Raw genomic sequence first — 18,736 nt, 5'->3', positions numbered from 1 at the left:
CTGTTACCCTCAAATTAAAACTGGCCAAAATACATTTTAAGGCATTAGTAAAGCTAAAGAGAGTCACTGCAAGAAACTGAAGATTAAATTCACTAGGAAAATAGGACAATTCTAAATCTGTAACATCTAACAGCGTAATTTCACAACTTCAAAAGAATGATACCAAAATTGGTAGGAACACAAGGAGACACCAACAAACCCACCACCAACAACGGAAGATTTTAGTCCACTCAATCACTGATAGATCAGACAGATCAAAATCTCAGTAAGAATAGGGAATATTGGAATAATACCACTAATCAGCTTGACTGATTTAGCTCAGGAATGCATCTCCCTTTGAAGGTCACATGGAAACTGGCCATATTCTAGATCACAAAGTAGCTCATAATAAATTTGTATACCTATGGCTGATTCATGTTAAGGTTTGACAGAAAACAAATTTCTGTAAAGCAATTATCCTTCAATAAAAAAATAAATTTAAAAAATAATCCATATCACACTGGCCATTTTCTCCGTATCACACTGGAATTAAGGGAAAAAGCAATGTAATAATAATTATTATAAGGACAACAAAATAAGAATCAAAGAATCACCAAAAAGAATATGTACAGTGGTTGTACTTTGTAGCCAAGCTGTCTCAGTTTAAATCTTGGTTCTGCCAACTCAGGAGCTCTGTGATCTTGGACAAATTGCTTAAACTCTCTATGTATTCTCATTTTTCACATATATCATATTGGAGTCATAATGGTCCTACTTTGTGAAGATGTTGGGAGGATTACATAAGTTAATAAATGTAAAATGTGAAGATTGGTGCCTGGCATATAGTAAGAATTCAACAAAGTTTGGTTGTTAACATCTTTAAATGCTAGACATTAGGAAATTAAAAAAAAAAACAAACCCCACTCAGCCAATTCATGGGTCAAATAAGTCATTATGGACATTAAAACTTAAATGTTTATAATAGAATTGGAGAGATGGCAAAAATTAATGACATAATATGCAAGTTAATGTAACAAAAGAAGAGCGAAAAGCAAGTAAACCCAAAGGGAGTAGAAGGAAATAAACAATGAAGATAAAAATCAATGACATGGACATCTCACATACAATCTGGAGATCAACAGAACCGAAACTTTATTATTTGAAGGAGAAAGGAAACAGATCAAGAGATAAAGGAATGGGGAAAACAAACAATATTAGGGTGGCAAACAGAGCATAATTACAGATATAACAGGGATAAAAGAGGGAATTATGAACTTTATATCAATAAATTTTAAAAAGAAGAAACAGACAAATAAGCAAATATAAATTACCAAAACAGACTCAAGAAGAAACAGAAAACCTGAATGGCTACAACTACTAAAGAAAGAGAACTGTAAGTGTCTAAGAAAGGAACCATGAGACCCACATGACTTTGCAGGCATTTGTAGGAAGTGTGCAAGGAACAGATCATTCCACTTTATGCAGACTCTTTAAGAGCAGAAAAAAAGAAATTCTCCCTCCCCAATTCACTTAATGGGGTTATTATAATGTTGATACCCAAATTAGCCAAGGACAGAACTAGGAAAGAACAACACAAGACAATCTCATGATCACAAAAGAAAAAATCCTAAATGAGCACTGGCAGACAGAACCAACAGTGAATTAAAGACACACACACAATCATGACTAAGTTGTATTCATTCCCAAACCCAAGATTTATTAAACATTAGAAAATACATTAATGTAAATTCACCACAAAAACAGATTAAAGCAGGAAAATGTGTGATTATCTCAGTAAAATAAAGGAATATAAATAATTCCATAAAATTTAGATCCATTCAGAATTTTAAAATCAAACCAAAAAACTAGCACACACACAAACACACAAAAGCCTCTGTATAAACTAAGGGTAAAACATACCTGCCTTAACATGATAAATAGCCACACCAAATAACATACCAAACACCAACACCAGAATATCCACACCAAATAAAATCCTTAATGGTGAAAAAGTAAGCACGTCCCCATTAAAGTCAAGAAAAAAATATAAGTGCCCATTATCAACCACTTCTTTAATCACTGCATGGGAAGTCCTGGCCACTTTAATGATATGACAAAGGTATAAATGTAAATAACTGAAAAGGAAGAAACAAGCTATTCATGTTTCATAGGAATATGATTAGGATCATAGGGAAACACGAAAGAACTACAAACAGCTTATTAGAATTGTCAGTTTAACAAGGTTGCTGGATATAAGATCAATACACAATATTTAACTCCATTTATATGCATCAGGCTGAAAGGATTCGTGAGAAAGCATTTTAAAACCTATCATATATATCACAACAGATATCTACTCAGCTACTATCTGACAACTGCCTCACTACCTGTAGAACTGGGGCGTCAGCAGGCATGTTCACGCAACGTGGCTCCATTCCCTAATAGCCAAAGATGTCTGGGCTGGGAGGACACCAGCTCCAACTGAGACAGGGATTCAGCACGCGATCTGCAAGACACCATCTCAGACAGCAGCTGGAAAGGAGATGCTGTAAGTTCCACAGCCAAATGGCACTCACATATGCAGAGGAGCAGGAAGAATGGGCAGACACCAGAGAGGCAAAGGCCAAGACCATGCCCCCAAAAGGAGGAGAAACCAAGGGCAGGGTTGCCTGTACTCTAGGCTCCTTCCCAGTTCCTGGTCCTCACGAGACCTCCTGGACCTCACGAGACATGATTTCCAGAACACATCTCTCTCTCTCTCTCTTAAGATATAGTCTCCCTTCTTGCTTGAGCAAATTTGTAATGGATCTCTCTTATTTGCATCTAAAGAATCTTAACTAATTCTTAACAAATTTAGAAGTCAGTCTTGCAAAGCTTCTTTTCCTTTTCTTATTTCCTTGATGTGATGGACTGAATCCTTCTGGAGAGCTGTGAACCATCTCAAGGGAGGGTAAAATGAGAATATGGTAGATTCAAAATTTGGCTAATTGTCCCAGGATGGATTCCAACTCTATCCATTATTCTCTCATATGTCTGGATGTTATCCATTGCATATAAAATTTATAATTGCCTTCTTTACGCCCTTAAGAAGTTTGGACTGAGATCTTCAAAGGAACATTGCCAATAAAATGGATTGTCCTTGGGTCATTTTAATAATCTCTCTTTTCTGTATCAGTGATGAGGGTCAGTTTTACTGCCTGCTACTCTCCCAACTCATTTTCTTGACAAGGTAAGACCTACTAACATAAGGCACTCACAAAAATGACATGTGAATCTTCTCACTAGGAGATTTTTTTCCCCAGTGGCCAGGGGTTAAGAACACAACACAGAGACTTGTTTACAAATTGTGGATTATATTAAATGAGGGCTAAGTGTAGACCATTGATCAACACAGAACCCAGGGGCCAGAAACAAGGTTGTCATCCCCCTCCCTCAGGAAAAAAGCAAGGTCCAAAATTAAGGACAAAAGACTAAGATGGGAAGACCTGAATTAAAGCCCAGCATCCAACTTTTAGGGCTTCCCAGGTAACTCGGTGGTAAAGAACCTGCCTGCAACGCAAGAGACATGGCAGATGCAGGTTCAATCCCTGGGTCGGGAAGATCCCCTGGAGGAGGAAATGGCAAACCACTCCAGTATTCTTGCCTGGGGAATTCCATGGACAGAGGAGCCTGGCGGGCTACAGTCCATAGGGTCACAAAGAGTTGGACATGGCTGAGCGACTGACAGAGAAATAGCAACCACCTCCAGTCTTATTTCCTTCATCCATGGGAAACTGTGTAGACAATTATTCCCACTCATAGGATTGTTAGAGGATTAAAGATAGCCACATCTACACAGGCCCTGGCATTTTACCTAGCAAGGACTCAAAGAATGACAGAGTTGGAAATAGAAACCTCTTTCAAAGAATAAGAAACAATTCCTCTGACCTTGGAACAAGGTTCTTTCAAAGTTGAGAAATAACTAATCATCATAATGGTTTTTTTATTGTGCTATCTTTCTAAATCCCTACAATCAGAAAGTGATAGCAGAAATAAGCAGAAACCTAGGTTTTCATCTGGGATTCTTCTTGAAGGCTCTCAATCTGTCCAGAGAAAGGGGTCTTTGATCCATGAAATCAACAACTCATTGGTTCCCTAGAAAAATTAGGCTGGGGCTGAGCAAAGGTTCTGGCTGATAAAGCTGTCATGGCAACCACTAAGAAGGCCCTTCTATTGGGGTCAACACTTGGGGCCCAGCCAGTCCCTTCTTAGGAGGTTTGCCAGATACAGTCTTGGATCCTTTCTTAGTATGGGCTGAACATTTTCTACTTTGCTACCCAGTGACTTCATGTTACAGCTTAACTTGCCCCTACCCCACCCACATATGCATTCCTAGCCAACTGGACCCTTGACCTTCAGAGTTAGAATCCACCACAAGCATCACTAGCTCCTCATGGCCCAGGCACTAGACAATACTTTTTGTGGCTCTATTTCTTCTTATGAAATTAGATGGGGGAGCAAAATCATCTCTGCCATACTAGATCCAAATCAGACTGACCTACTTATCTGTTTTGAGAGATACATATCTAGCGGATTAGTATGAAAAGCTGAGCTTTTAAACAAACATCATCTATTGTATTCCAGGAAACAGTAGATCTGCAGCAGCCAGGAGGGAGGGAAGACCTCGAACGACTGTCTTTCTTGCAACAGCTTCCCGGCCTGTCTCCCACAGCCTACCTTGTCTGCAGCCCACGTTGCCTCCCAGAAGAGCTTTGATCCTTCTTGTGGCTGGGCACTGGCCCACTAAGCTCTTGAATCTTTTTTTCTTTTTGGTGGGGGACATGCTACATAGCATACAGGATCTTAGTTCCCCAATCAGGGATCAAACCTCTGCCTGCTATAGTGGGAGCATGGAATCTTAACCACTGGACCGCCAGAGAAGTCCCAGAGCTCTTGAATTTTTGAGTCTAGTTTTTCTACCTCTTCTGGCTCTTGTTGGCCACTAGCCCTCTTAACTGCCTGCCTTTGGAGACCGGATATCCTCATGGGTCTGCGACACCACAGGAAAGCAGGAATCACATGCAAGAGTCGGCCACCAGGAGCAGGCTCCCAGCAGAGGCCGGCCAGGCTCCCCTGGGAGTGGACTGAGGGCCCACGTCTCAGCACAGGGACTTCGTGCCACCTCTCTGGGAGTCTCAGAGTTCTGTTTTGGCTATTTCAGGCCTCGGCTGTGCTCCAAGAAACAGTGGATGCCAGATAAATGAGGTGATGGTACGTCTCCTGAGGATCCAGTCTTGGGACGAAGCCTACGGAATAACCAGCAAGCTCAGCCTCACATGGCTTTTTTTCCCTTTAATTTACAAACACTTGTAATTGTTTCAGTGTCCTCCTGTGCAATCTTATAGCACTTCTGTCATTGCCTGGCTGGACTCTATCTCTGAACAGCAGACAGCAGCTCCATGTCTAACATGAAAGGAACAGTTGACGCGTGTTTGCTGATAACTTTATCATCATGGTGGGTCAGAGATCTCTCCTGAGACTTTATCCTGCTCCAGTCTTGTCCACATATTTCTTTAGGCTGCTTCGGCCAATTTTCCATAGCTCTCCCATGGAATTCAGGAACACGCTGAGAAGAAATGCAGCAGCCAGGGGCAGAGATGAGAAGGCTTCCAGGGAGAGGCCCTGATGGGAGTGGCGGGTGGGGGTCAGGGTGCCTAAAATCCTGCAGTGGAGTCTGCTCTTGACCACTGGCCCAGGGATCCCAGGGTGGGTATCTTCCAGTGCTGGAGGGCACAGTTCCAGGCCACGGACATCCAGGTACAAGTAACACTCAAGGGTCAAGGGATACTGTAGAAGTTCCCCGTGAAGAACCCTGCTGTGCAGGGTCTAGGTCAGCAGCTGGGCTGCAGCTCTACCCCAGTGGAGTTGGGGTCGGGTGCAGATTGGGGACCATGCAACCTATGCTGGCCCCAGACCTGTCTCTGCAGCCCCTGATGCTATAGAGTCAGATTTGCTGAGGAAATACTTGCCTCCAGAGTCCAAGGCTGTCCCCTGAAGAGCCCACCCATGCAGCTCCCACACAGATCAAATGCATCAGGATGGGGTTTAGGGAGGAGCAGAGACAGCTGGGATGCTTCACTGTAATCACAGCCAGGAAAAAGAAAGACAAGAATCTTTACTGAGGCCTACCATGCTTCCCAGGTGGCGCTAGTGGTAAAGACCGCCTGCAACAGAGGTGACATAAGAGACGCTGGTTTGATCCCTGGGTCAGGAAGATACCCTGAAGAAGGAAATGGGAACCTAGTCCAGTATGCTTGCTGGGAAATCTCATGGACAGAAGAGCCTACAGTCCATGGGGTTGCAGAGTCAGACACGACTAAGAACAGTGCAATACTATGCTGTAGATTTTAAAGGAGAAGGAACCTGAGACTCCCAGAGGAAAGGCCCAAGGTCACAGCATCCTGACCCTGAGACCCCACCCCTTCCTTAAGGAGCTCCCCCTCCCACCTCCCAGAGTTTCCGCCCCACCAGGCGGCCCCACAAGGGGTACAAGGAAATCCAGGGCTCTGTTTCCCACTCCTCACGCAGCTGGTGGTAGGGAATTCAATCTGGGTTTGCTTGGATACGGAGAAAAGAGGCCAACGCAGGTCCAGTGAAACAGCAACGGTCTGAAGACTTGGTTTACCTGTCAATCCTTGCAGAAGGAAGGTGGGGAGCTAAGGAAGCAACAGAACTGAGGCACGTGACTACTCCGAGGGGTGCAGTCTGTTCTCTGAGTTCACATGCGGGCAGGGAGAGGGTTTTCATCCCTTCCAAACCAGGCCAGTGGATGCTCAGCTTACACAACACAGAGCACGTGTGAGCATGAAGCCCCAACCCTCGGGAACCTCAGGGCTGTACCAGGAATGGACGGTGCCTCCCCAGCTCCTGGTCCAGCCCCTTCTCCACTTGCTAAGGAGGTTTGGGGTCATGGGAGCACATCCCATCTCACTTCCCCCGGTTATAAACCTCACATCACGTTGTTATGATTTTTGTTTAAACAATTGTATATTTTTAATTAATTAACTGGTTGTGCTGAGTCCTAGCTGCAGTGCGCAGGATCGTCAGTCTTCCTTCACCATTACATATTTTTATGCTACTCTTCTTGCTCAACTTAACTCTCACAGTTGTTACAAAGGAAAGCTTAGCCTCACTTTATATATGTGAAAAATGAGTCAAAGAGAAGGCAATAACTTTCCCATAGTGTTACTGGCTTCAAAGTCAGTAAATGTGAATTGAAATATGTTTTGTTTTGTTTTGCATGCAAGACCTCCTTAGACCTATGGGCCACAGAAGAAGTGGTTTTCATTACCATCTCAGCAGCCCCCAGATTCAGCCACACTTCACTCCTGGAGACTTCCTGCCTGCAGAAGATGTAGTGTCTGAAAATGCAGCTTAAAACAATTAGAAGACGCTCATGCTTTTCTTTCAACAAATATTTGCATGTGTGCTAAGTGGCTTCAGTCGTGTCCGACTCTTTTCGACCCCGTGGACTGTAGCCCGCAAGGTTCCTCTGTCCATGGGATTCTCCAGGCAAGAATACTGGAGTGGGTTGCCATTTCCTCCTCTAGGAGATATTCTCGACCCAGGGATCGAACACTCATCTCTTACATCTCCTGCATTGGTAGGCTGGTTCTTTACCACTAGTGCCATCTGGGAAGCCCCTTCAACAAATATTTATGTCTCTACAAATAGTCCTGGGCAAGGTGTTGGTTGGATATGGGGGTGGAGAGGAGAAGGGAAGGAACAAAACTAGAAAACAGGGTCCCCTCCTGTTTCCGAGGAGCTGCTGGGAAGCAAAGCCACTTGAGGCAGCAGTGCCCAGGATTACAGAGCTGGCATCTGGCATCTTCCCAGCCCGGAAGAGTGGTCCTCCAGGGTCAGCTTCTTTTCCATAGTATGGTGGGTGGAGGGGTCATTTCTGCACAGCCGGGTGATGCTGGACAGTGAAGGAGGGATGACCAGGCAGGATCACTGGAAGGGTGATCCACTGAGACCACTGGAAGCAGGGGTCTCACAACACGTCAGGCCACTACAAGCCATCGCCCCCGGCTGACTCAGAGGACCCTGACTCCTGACCCCGATGCACCCCAGCTCCAGCTGTCACTTTATCCTCCTCTCCTTCTTTTCTGATGGAGCCTGACACCATCCCCACTGGAAAAGCATGTCCTCCACCACCACCATCACAGATACAGGGTGAGAGCCTGATTAACCAAGGACTCCTTCACCACTCGCCCATCTTTACTCAGTCACTGCAGGGAGGTGACCAGGCCAGCTCTCACTCCCATCCACAGAGTCTACATGGGACAAACCTCAGGCTGTGCCTGAGGGCCCAGTCCCTCCTTGCCCCTCCATGGACCTGGCACCGATGCTCTGGGCTCTCCAGAAACTCAACCTCCCCCTTTACTTTCTGCAGCAGCCCTTGATCTGCTCTTGACCGCTTCTCACTGCGGCTAGAATGCTTCAACTGCCCCTTCAGGTTCAGAGCTGCTGTTTTTAGGCAAATATTCAGCCAAGTTCTAGATGGAATTGAGGCTCAAGGCCCAAGAGGGGCTCCCTCCTCCCCCCATCCTCCTGCAGCCCCTGCTTCTGGCCCACATGACGATGAGGCAGGGTGGTCCACAGGCGTTGCCCACACAGGACTGTCATCTGGGGCTGAACTCAGATGCCACCAGAGCTGATGTCCACAGCCATGCCATGCTACCAAGTCGCAGGTTCAAAACCGCACATCCCCCCACACCCTGCCCTCCGAGACCCCACTTGGGTCCCCTTTCTCACCAGCTCTGGGCTCCTGCAGGTGCCTCCACTCTCAGGGTCCCACAGGAAGAGGGCATAGATCCAGCTGCTCTCAGAGTCCCCTCGACTCTCTGAAGAGTCACGTTAGGGTTTCTCATACCTCACTGCACAGTCCAGTCTAGGCCAGGGCTGGGGACACTCTCAACATGCCCTAAGCGCTGGGCCTGTCCCCATCTGCCTCATTCCCAGGGCAGAAACCCGTGGGGTCATTTCCTGCATTCTCCCCAGGGGACTGAAACGCTGGAGCTGAGCTTAGATCATCTGGCCCCTGTTGGCCCTTTCCTATACTGTCAACAAGCCACCACCACCGAGTTTCATGACAGGTACTGAGGGCCTCCACGGACCCAGCATTTTACAGGCATGGTCTGCATCTGTCTGGTGGCATCAGAGAAGACGGACATGCACAAATGGCAAGGCTAAGGGGTGTAGCCAGAGTCACAAGGGCAGACGGGAATTTCACCTGGTGCCAAAGCCCACTGGCCACACAGTCCTCCCCCAACACATGCTGCATGTAACCTGTAACCATGCAGACTCTGCCGGACTGTGGCCCGAGGGGTCAGAGGGTGCTCACCATGCCTCCGGTGCATTCGCGGCAGTCCTGCAGGCAGCTGACGTTCTCCCAGGTGCTATAGGCCTTCAGCCCTGCCACCAGTGCCTGCAGCGGGCGACTGCTGACGAGCTCCTTCCCACGGAAGATGTCCTCATCCAGAAGGGTGCCGGCATACCTGCAAGACAAGCGGAGACCGGTGACGGGCGCAGTGGTGGTCCCAGCACATGTGCTCATCAGGGGTGTGGGTCTCACAGTTTCTTTGGGTTTTGGTGTTGGGATGCTCCTAAAATTAGTTTTCCCTTTTCTGAAAGAACTTGTGTAAAATAAGTATGTCTCCTTTTCTTAAGTATTTAACTTCACAAGTGATGTCAAAGCTCTTCAGGTTTTCTACTTCTTTTCGTGTCACTTTTGGTACTATGCATCTTTAAGAAATTTGTCTATTTCATATATGCTGCCAAATGTACTGGCATTACATTAACATCACATGAACAATAATAATATTTAATTTTATCCTTTCAATGTCTATGGGATCTATAGTAAAGTCCTCTCATTTATTCTAGATACTGGTAACGTGTGTCTTTTTTTCTGCATCATTCTAGAAAGATGGTACCAATGACCCTACATGCAGGGCAGCAAAGGAGACATAAAGAACAGACTTTTGGACTCAGTGGGAGCAGGCGAGGGTGGGGTGATTTAAAGGTCTTTCAATTTTATTTATTTATTGAAATAAAAATAGTTCTTGGCTTGTTTATTCTCTATTGCTTGACCATTTCTTATTTCATTTTTATTATTCTTTGTGCTTACTTTGGGTTTCACTTGTTCACCTTTTTATAGTTTCTTAAAATAGAAATTTATTCCAGTGGTTTCAGACCTTTCTTTTCTGTTGTAAGCATCTAAAGGAATACATTTCCCTCTGAGTACTATTTTAGTTGCATACCACAAATTTTGATATGCTGTGTTTCATCTCCATTCAAAATATTTTCTAATTTCCCTGTGATTTCTACTTTGATCTATGAACGATGTGTGTTATTTGGTTTCCTTGTATGTAAGGATTATTCCAGATATTTCTCTGTTATTAATTTTAGCTTAATTTCATTCTAACCAGAGATCATACTTTGTATTGTATCAGCCATTCTAAATCTACATGGTCTGTCTTGATACATGTTCTATGTGCACTTGAGTGGGTATTCTGCTCATGTCCAAATGTCATTAAGTTTGTTAATAATGCTCTTCATATGATTTTTAGCATCACTGGTCTTCTATTTCATCAGTTACCCAGAGAGAAGGACTGATGTCTACAACTCTACTTTAGGATTTGTTCATTTTCCCTTTCAGTGCTTTCCACTTTTGCCTCATGTATTCTGATGCCATTTTGTGGAATCCATACACATTTAGATTGTTACATCTTCTTGATGAGTAGATTCCTTAATCATCATGAAGCCATCTTCTTTACCTCTGGTAATGTTCCTTTTTCTGAGGTCTACTTTACCCAATATTAGTAAATCCACTCCAGCTCTTTTATGGTTAATGTTTGCAGGTGTAAATTTTTATTCTCATACTTTTAACCTATTTGTCTTTCATTTTAAGTGAGTTTCTTGTAGAAAGCATCTAGTTCAGTCTTAACTTATCATGTCTGACAATCTGAAAATAGGAGTGTTTAAATCATTTAACTCAATGTAACTTTTAACATGACAATTTAAAACTGCTACCTCACAAGTTCTTCCCTGTTTATCCCATATGTTCTTTTCCCTCTGCTCCAGTCTTCTTTTCATTAACTGAATAATCTATTTCAGTGTTAGATTTTAAACTGTTATTCATTTTTTCAGCAATTTTTCTATGGCCTAAAACATGCTACTTTAACTTATGACAGTTTTCCCTCAAATAGTGTTATATCCCTTCAAGGATAACGTAGGACCCTTGTAATAATACAATACATAATTCTTTTTCATTCTCCCATCCTTTATGTCACTGCTGAGACAAAAATATGTTCTATATATGTTACAAACTTCATTGCTATTTTTGCTTTAAACAGTTTCTTTTTTTCTTTATCAACATTACTGAGGATTAATTTACTCCCAACAGATTGAATTATTCAAAGTGCACCATTTAAAGAGTTTTGACAACTCTATATACCCATGAGAATATCACCACAATCAACCTACAGAATGCTTTCTAAAGAATGCCTCATCCCTTTTTGCAGTCCATTTCCTCCTCCTCCTCCTCCCATCTCTGGACAACCACCAACCAGCTCTTTGTTAGTATGGATTAGTTTGCATTCTATATAAATGGTGTTATACAGTGTATGTCCTGTCTTGCTTTTTCAATCAGCATATTGTCATGAGATTCATCCATCCACCCATACTGTACCATGTATTAGTAGCTGTTTCTTTTTATTGCTGACCAGAATTCCATTCTATGCAATGCATATATTACATTTCATTTATGCATTCACTTGATGAACATTTTCATTTCTTCCAGTTTAGATCTACAACAAGTGAAGCTGCTAAGAAAATTCATGTAAAAATCTTAGAGGAGACATATGTCTTTATTTCTCTTGAGTAAACATGTAGGAGTGAAATGACTGGGTCATATGGAAGATGTATTTTTAACTTTTTAAGAAACTGCCAAGCAATCTTCCAAAGTGGCTGTGCAACTTTACATTCCCACTACAGTGAGGGGAATCCTAGTTGTTCCAGCCAACAAGCCATCTTCGCAGTCCTTTTCATTTTAGTCATCCTAATGGGTATGTCATCACTTTCCTGCCAAGAAGCAATAGTCTTCTGATTTCATGGCTGCGTTCACCGTGTGCAATGATTTTAGAGCCCAAGAAGAGGAAATGTGTCACCACTTCCACCTTTTCCCCTTCTATTTGCCATGCAGTAATGGGGCTGGATGCCATGATCTTAATTTTTTTAATATTTAGTCTTAAGCCAGCCCTTTCACTCTCCTCCTTCACCCTCATCAAGAGGCTCTTTAGTTTCTCTTCGCTTTCTGCCATTAGAGTAGTATCATATGCATAGCTGAGGTCGTTGATGTTTCTCTTGCCTATCTTGACTCCAGCTTGTAACTCATCCAGCCCGGCATTTCTCATGATGTGCTCAGCATATAGGTTAAACAAACAGGGTGACAGGAGACAGCCCTGTTACGACAATTTTGAACCAATTTTGAACCCGTCTCAATTTTGAACCAGCCAGTTGTTCCATATAGGGTTCTAACTGTTGCTTCTTGACCCACATGCAGGTTTCTTGGGAGACAGGTATGATGGTCTAGTATTCCCATCTCTCTGAGAGCTTTCCACAGTTTGTCATGATCTACACAGTCAAAGGCTTTAGCGTAGTCAATGAAACAGAAATAGATGTTTTTCTGAAATTCCCTCGCTTTCTCTAGAATCCAGTGATTGTTGGTAACTTGATCTCTAGTTTTTCTTTCATTTCTAAACCCAGCTTGGACATCTGGAAGTTCTTGGCTCGTATAATGCTGAGGACTAGCATGCAAGATTTTAAGCATGACCTTATTAGCGTGGGAGATGATTACGACTATCTGATGGTTAGCACATTCTTTGGTACTACCCTTCTTGGAAATTGGGAGGAGGATAGACCTTTTCCAGTCTTGTGGCCACTGCTGGGTCTTCCAGATGGAAGACAGATGGCTGACATAATGAATGCAAAACCTTGATAGAATCATCCTTTAGGGATTTGAATAGTTCTGGAATTTCATTGCATCCATTAGCATTATTAACAGCTTTATTAACAGCAGATGATCCACCTAGATAGTGTATTGAAAAGCAGAGACATTACTCTGCCAACAAAGGTCCATATAGTCAAGGCTATGGTTTTCCCAGTGGTCACGTACAGTTGTGAGAGCTGGAAGCCAAAGAATTGATGACTCTGAACTGTGGTGCTGGAGAAGACTCCTGATATTCCTTTGGGCAACAAGGAGATCAAACCAGTCAATCTTAAGGGAGATAAATCCTGAATAGTCACTGGAAGGACTGATGCTGAAGCTGAAGCTCCAGTATTTTGGTTATCTGATGTGAACAGACGACTCATTGGAAAAGTCCCTGATGCTGGGAAAGATAGAGGGCAGAAGGAGAAGAGGGCATCAGAGGATGAGATGGCTAGACAGCATCACCAATGAACTCATCAAACATGAACTCAAACAAGAATATGTTTGATGAGTTCATCAAACATGAACTCGGGCAAACTCTGGGAGATGATGAGGGACATGGGAGCCTGGCATGCTGCAGTCCATGGGATTGCAAAAAGTCGGACATGACTGGGCGACTGAGCAACAACAAATGGATATGCAATGACAATCCTCATGCTTTAAATTTGCATTTCTTGGATAACTAATGATCACAAAACTTTTTTTTTATGGTATATTGTCTGACCATATCTTCTTTCATTGGGCTTCCCAGGTGACTCAGTGGTAAGCAACGCAGGAGATGCAGGTTTGATTCTGGGTCAGGAAGATCCCCTGAAGAAGGAAATGCCTACCCACTCCAGTATTCTTGTACGGAGAATCCCATGGACAGAGGAGCCTGGTGGGCTACAGTCCACGGGGTCACAGAGAGTCAGACACGACTGAGCGACTAACACTTTGTGTGTGCGTGCATTAGTGTTGTGTTAGTTTCCACTCTACAGCAAAGTGAATCAGCTATATATATAAATATATCCCCTTTTCTGAGGGATTTCCTTCCATTTCGGTCACCACAGAACATTGAGTAGAGTTCCCTGTGCTATACAGTTGATTCTCACTAGCCCGGGTTTGATCCCTGGGTCGAGATGATTCCCTGGAAAAGGGAATGGCAACCCACTCCGATTTTCTTGCCTAGGCAATCCCACGGACAGAGGAGCCTGGCAGGCTACAGTCTGTGGGGTTACAAAGAGTCAAACACAACTAAGTGACTGAGCACACCATATTTTCTTATAAGTAATGTGCACATCAGTGCCCAGAGGAAGTGAACAGCGTTCCAAATCTATGCTAGAGGACAGTCACCCATTCCCTGGGCTGTGGCTGCAGTGTAATGAGAGAATCTCAGAGAATCTCAGGACTGGTCATTTAAAAAATGTACCTGATTCACCTCTGACCTCCCTAAATACACACACACACACCCCTGGATGTTCCCCAGGGTAGAAATGGGTGGGAAATACATTGACTAAGGAAAGGAAGAATCATTGAGGCTCTCTTAGAAGAGATTTGGTAACATTTCCTCGCAATACTAGCCTGAGATTTTTTTTTTAGCGGGGAAGAAGAGGCTCAAGAGGGAGGGGATATATATGTGTGTGTGTGTATATATATATATATATATATATAATTATGACTATTTCTCATTGTTGTACGACAGAAACCAACACAACAATGTAAAGCAATTTTCCTCCAATTAAAAAATTGAAAATAAATGTGAAGAGCCATTGCACTGGAAAAGACCTTGATGCTGGGAAAAATTGAAGGCAGGGGAAGAAGGGGATTACAGAGGATGAGATGGTTGGATGGCATCACTGATTCAAGACATGAGTTTGAGCAGGCTCCGGGAGACTGTGAAGGACAGGGAAGCCTGGCATGCTGCAGTCCATGGTGTCACAAAGAATCGGACATGACTGAATGACTGAACAACAAAAATGAAAAGAAGAAATGAATAAAATTTTTTTAAAAGAAAAGGAATTTTAAATAATGAGATGAACACTGACAGGACATGGGCCCTGCTGAAGAAGAATGGCCAACTGCCAGACACAGTGGTTCCCCTGGTGGCACTTAGGGAGTCAAGAGACACCTGGTAAAACAGGCAAATTCGGCCTTGGAGTGCAGAATGACACAGGACAAAGGCTCATAGAGTTTTGCCAAGAGAATGCACTGGTCATAGCAAACACCCTCTCCCAACAACACAAGAGAAGACTCTACACATGGACATCACCAAATGATCAACAGCAAAATCAGACTGATTATATTCTCTGCAGCCAAAGATGGAGAAGCTCCATACAGTCAGCAAAAACAAGACCGGGAGCTGACTGTGGCTCAGATCATGAACTCCTTATTGTCAAATTCAGACTTAAACTGAAGACAGTGGGAAAAACCACTAGACCATTCAGGTATGACCTAAATCAAATCCCTTATGATTATACAGTGGAAGTGACAAATAGATTTAAGGAACTAGATCTGATAGACAGAGTGCCTGATGAACTATGGACGGAGGTTCTAGATACTGTACAGGAGACAGGGATCAAGAGCATCCCCAAGAAAAAGAAATGCAAAAAAGCAAAATGGTTGTCTGAGGAGGCCTTACAAATAGCTGTGAAAAGAAGAGAAGTGAAAAGCAAAGGAGAAAAGGAAAGATATAAGTATCTGAATGCAGAGTTCCAAAGAATAGCAAGGAGAGATAGGAGAGCCTTCCTCAGTGATCAATGCAAAGAACAGAGGAAAACAATAGAATGGGAAAGACTAGAGATCTCTTCAAGAAAATTAGAGAGACTAAGGGAACATTTCATGCAAAGATGGGCTCAAGAAAGGACAGAAATGGTATGGACCTAACAGAAGCAGAATATATTAAGAACAGGTGGCAAGAATAAACAGAAGAATTGTACAAAAAAATCTTCACGACCTAGATAATCACGATGGTGTGATCACTCACCTAGAGCCAGACATCCTGGAATGTGAAGTCAAGTGGGCCTTAGGAAGCATCACTACGAACAAAGCTAGTGGAGGTGATGGAATCCCAGTTGAGCTATTTCAAATCCTTAAAGATGATGCTGTGAAAGTGCTGCACTCAATATGCCAGCACATTTGGAGAACTCAGCTGTGGCCACAGGACTGGAAAAGGTCAGTTTTCATTCCAATCCCAAAGAAAGGCGATTCCAAAGAATGCTCAAACTATCGCACAATTGCACTCATCTCACACGCTGGTAAAGTAATGCTCAAAATTCTCCAAGCCAGGCTTCAACAGTATGTGAACCATGAACTTCCAGGTGTTCAAGCTGGTTTTAGAAAAGGCAGAGGAACCAGAGATCAAATTGCCAACATCCACTAGATCATATAAAAAGCAAGAAGAGTTCCAAAAAAACATCTATTTCTGCTTTATTGCCTATGCAAAAGCCTTCAACTATGTGGATCACAATAAACTGTGGAAAATTCTGAAAGAGATGGGAATACCAGACCACCTGACCTGCCTCTTGAGAAATCTGCATGCAGGTCAGGAAGCAATAGTTAGAACTGGACATGGAACAGCAGAGAGGTTCCAAATAGGGAAAGGAGTACGTCAAGGCTGTATATTGTCACCCTGCTTATTTAACTTATATGCAGAGTACATCATGAGAAACACTGGGCTGGAAGAAGCACAAGGTGGAATCAAGATTGCTGGGAGAAATATCAATAACCTCCGATATGCACATGACACCACCCTTATGGCAGAAAGTGAAGAAGAACTAAAGAGCCTCTTGATGAAAGTGAAAGAGGAGAGTGAAAAAGTTGGCTTAAAGCTGAACATTCAGAAAACTAAGATCATGGCATCCGGTCCCATCACTTCATGGCAAATAGATGGGGAAACAGGGGAAACAGTGGCTGACTTTATTTTTGGGGCTCCAAAATCACTGCAGATGGTGACTGTAGCCATGAAATTAAAAGACACTTACTCCTTGGAAGGAAAGTTATGACTAACATAGACAGCTTATTTAAAAGCAGAGACATTACTTTGTCAACAAAGGTCCATCTAGTCAAGGCTATGGCTTTTCCAGTGGTCATGTATGGATGTGAGAATTGGACTATAAAGAAAGCTGAGTGCCAAAGAATTGATGCTTTGAACTGTGGTGTTGGAGAAGACTCTTCTTGAGAGTCCCTCGGACTGCAAGGAGATCCAACCAGTCCATCCTAAAGGAGATCAGTCCTGGGTGTTCATTGGAAGGACTGATGTTGAAGCCAAAACTGCAATACTCTGACCACCTGATGCAAAGAGCTGACTCACTGGAAAACATCCTGACGCTGGGAAAGATTGCCAGCAGGAGGAGAAGGGGACGACAGAGGATGAGATGGTTGGATGGCATCAGTGACTCAATGGACATGAGTTTGGGTGAACTCTGGGAGTTGGTGATCGGCAGGGAGCCTGGCATGGCCCGGTTCATGGGGTCACAAAGAGTCAGACAGGACTGAGCAACTGAACTGAACTGGACTGAACTGAGTGGCACTTATCCATTGTCAGACTCTCACAACTACTTGCCAAGGAGCTCTGAGAAACCCTTCTGTGTTCAGGATATGTAAGAGTCCAAGGGGCACAGGTCTTAAGAAAGTCTGATATAAAAACTTGGAGGGGCCCAGAAGATAAATTAGGGAATAGAGATTCTGGCAAAAACATTCCACATCTCCAAACCTGTTTATTTAACAGGTAATGCCTCTAGAAACATGATGTATTTGTTTACAGATTTACGTCCACTTGAAGAGTTAGAACCCACCATCGAGCAAGACTCATGAGAACTGCAGATTGAGCATCTCTAAAACTGTTAAGTCAGCAAGAGGGCAGGGTTCCATTTACAAAAATCTGTGTTACATAAGAGTAAACAAGACATTCTGGCAATAAGATTTCAGGATTGTATTAAAAACACAGTTCAGTAGTATCATAAACAGTACTATATATGTTATATAATATACTATATGTAGTATTTGATTTATAGTTATAGATAGTCCTCATTTGGTGGAGGAACTCTAAGAAGCTTAACTTCCCTGAAACTCCGTTTTTTGAAAAGGACAGAATTATGGTGAATTTATTTTTTAAAAAAATATTTATTTCTTTATTTGGCTGTGTCGGGTCTTAATTGTGGCATGCAGGATCTTTAGTTGTGGCAAGTGGGATCTAGTTCCCTGACCAGAGATGGAACCCGGGACCCCTGCATTGGAAGAACAGAGTCTTAGCCACTGGACCACCAGGAATGCTCCCTTTGGTGAATTTCTGAGACTATGAAGTATCATTCCATCCATTCATTCATTCAAAAATATTAATAAAATCTTATTCTATGCCAGGCACAGTTTTAGGTAGGCGCTATGGAGACATCCATTAAAAAGAAAGAGAGAAACTTGGTCAGTTGTCACAAGACATTAAATGAGTTTACTCCATGTAAAAATCTTAGGACAGTGCCTGGTACATGACAGGAAATTGAATATGTGTCAAGCTACCATCTTAATTTTATCTTTACAGGTCTTGGGCAAAATGAGAAGGCCTGGATCCAGTCCAAGACAGAAGCATTGGACTTCCTTGGTGATCCAGTGCTTAAGACTTCGCCTCCCAAATCAGTGGGTGTGGGTTCAGTCACTGGTTGGGGAGATAAGATCCCACATGCCTCACAGAACAAATACTGAAACACAAAATAGAAGGAATATTATTAAAAAAATTTTTAAAAGTTTGAAAAAAAC

The 18,736-nt window shown here is 43.1% G+C and overlaps 1 protein-coding gene across 1 annotated transcript in view; it reads right to left on the bottom strand.

Moving 5' to 3' along the window:
- The window catches only part of ACOXL (acyl-CoA oxidase like), a 335,773-nt gene that overhangs the window by 140,380 nt on the left and 176,657 nt on the right, over window positions 1-18,736 (bottom strand). Inside the window, exon 12 of the mRNA XM_061156338.1 lies at window positions 9,365-9,518. Within this exon, the coding sequence (XP_061012321.1) occupies window positions 9,365-9,518 (154 nt within the window). The remainder of the gene's footprint in view (window positions 1-9,364; window positions 9,519-18,736) is intronic.

This window comes from Dama dama, chromosome 11 (genome assembly GCF_033118175.1).
Source record: "Dama dama isolate Ldn47 chromosome 11, ASM3311817v1, whole genome shotgun sequence".
Lineage (NCBI taxonomy): Eukaryota > Metazoa > Chordata > Mammalia > Artiodactyla > Cervidae > Dama > Dama dama.
This window is presented reverse-complemented; position numbering and strand designations above follow the sequence as displayed.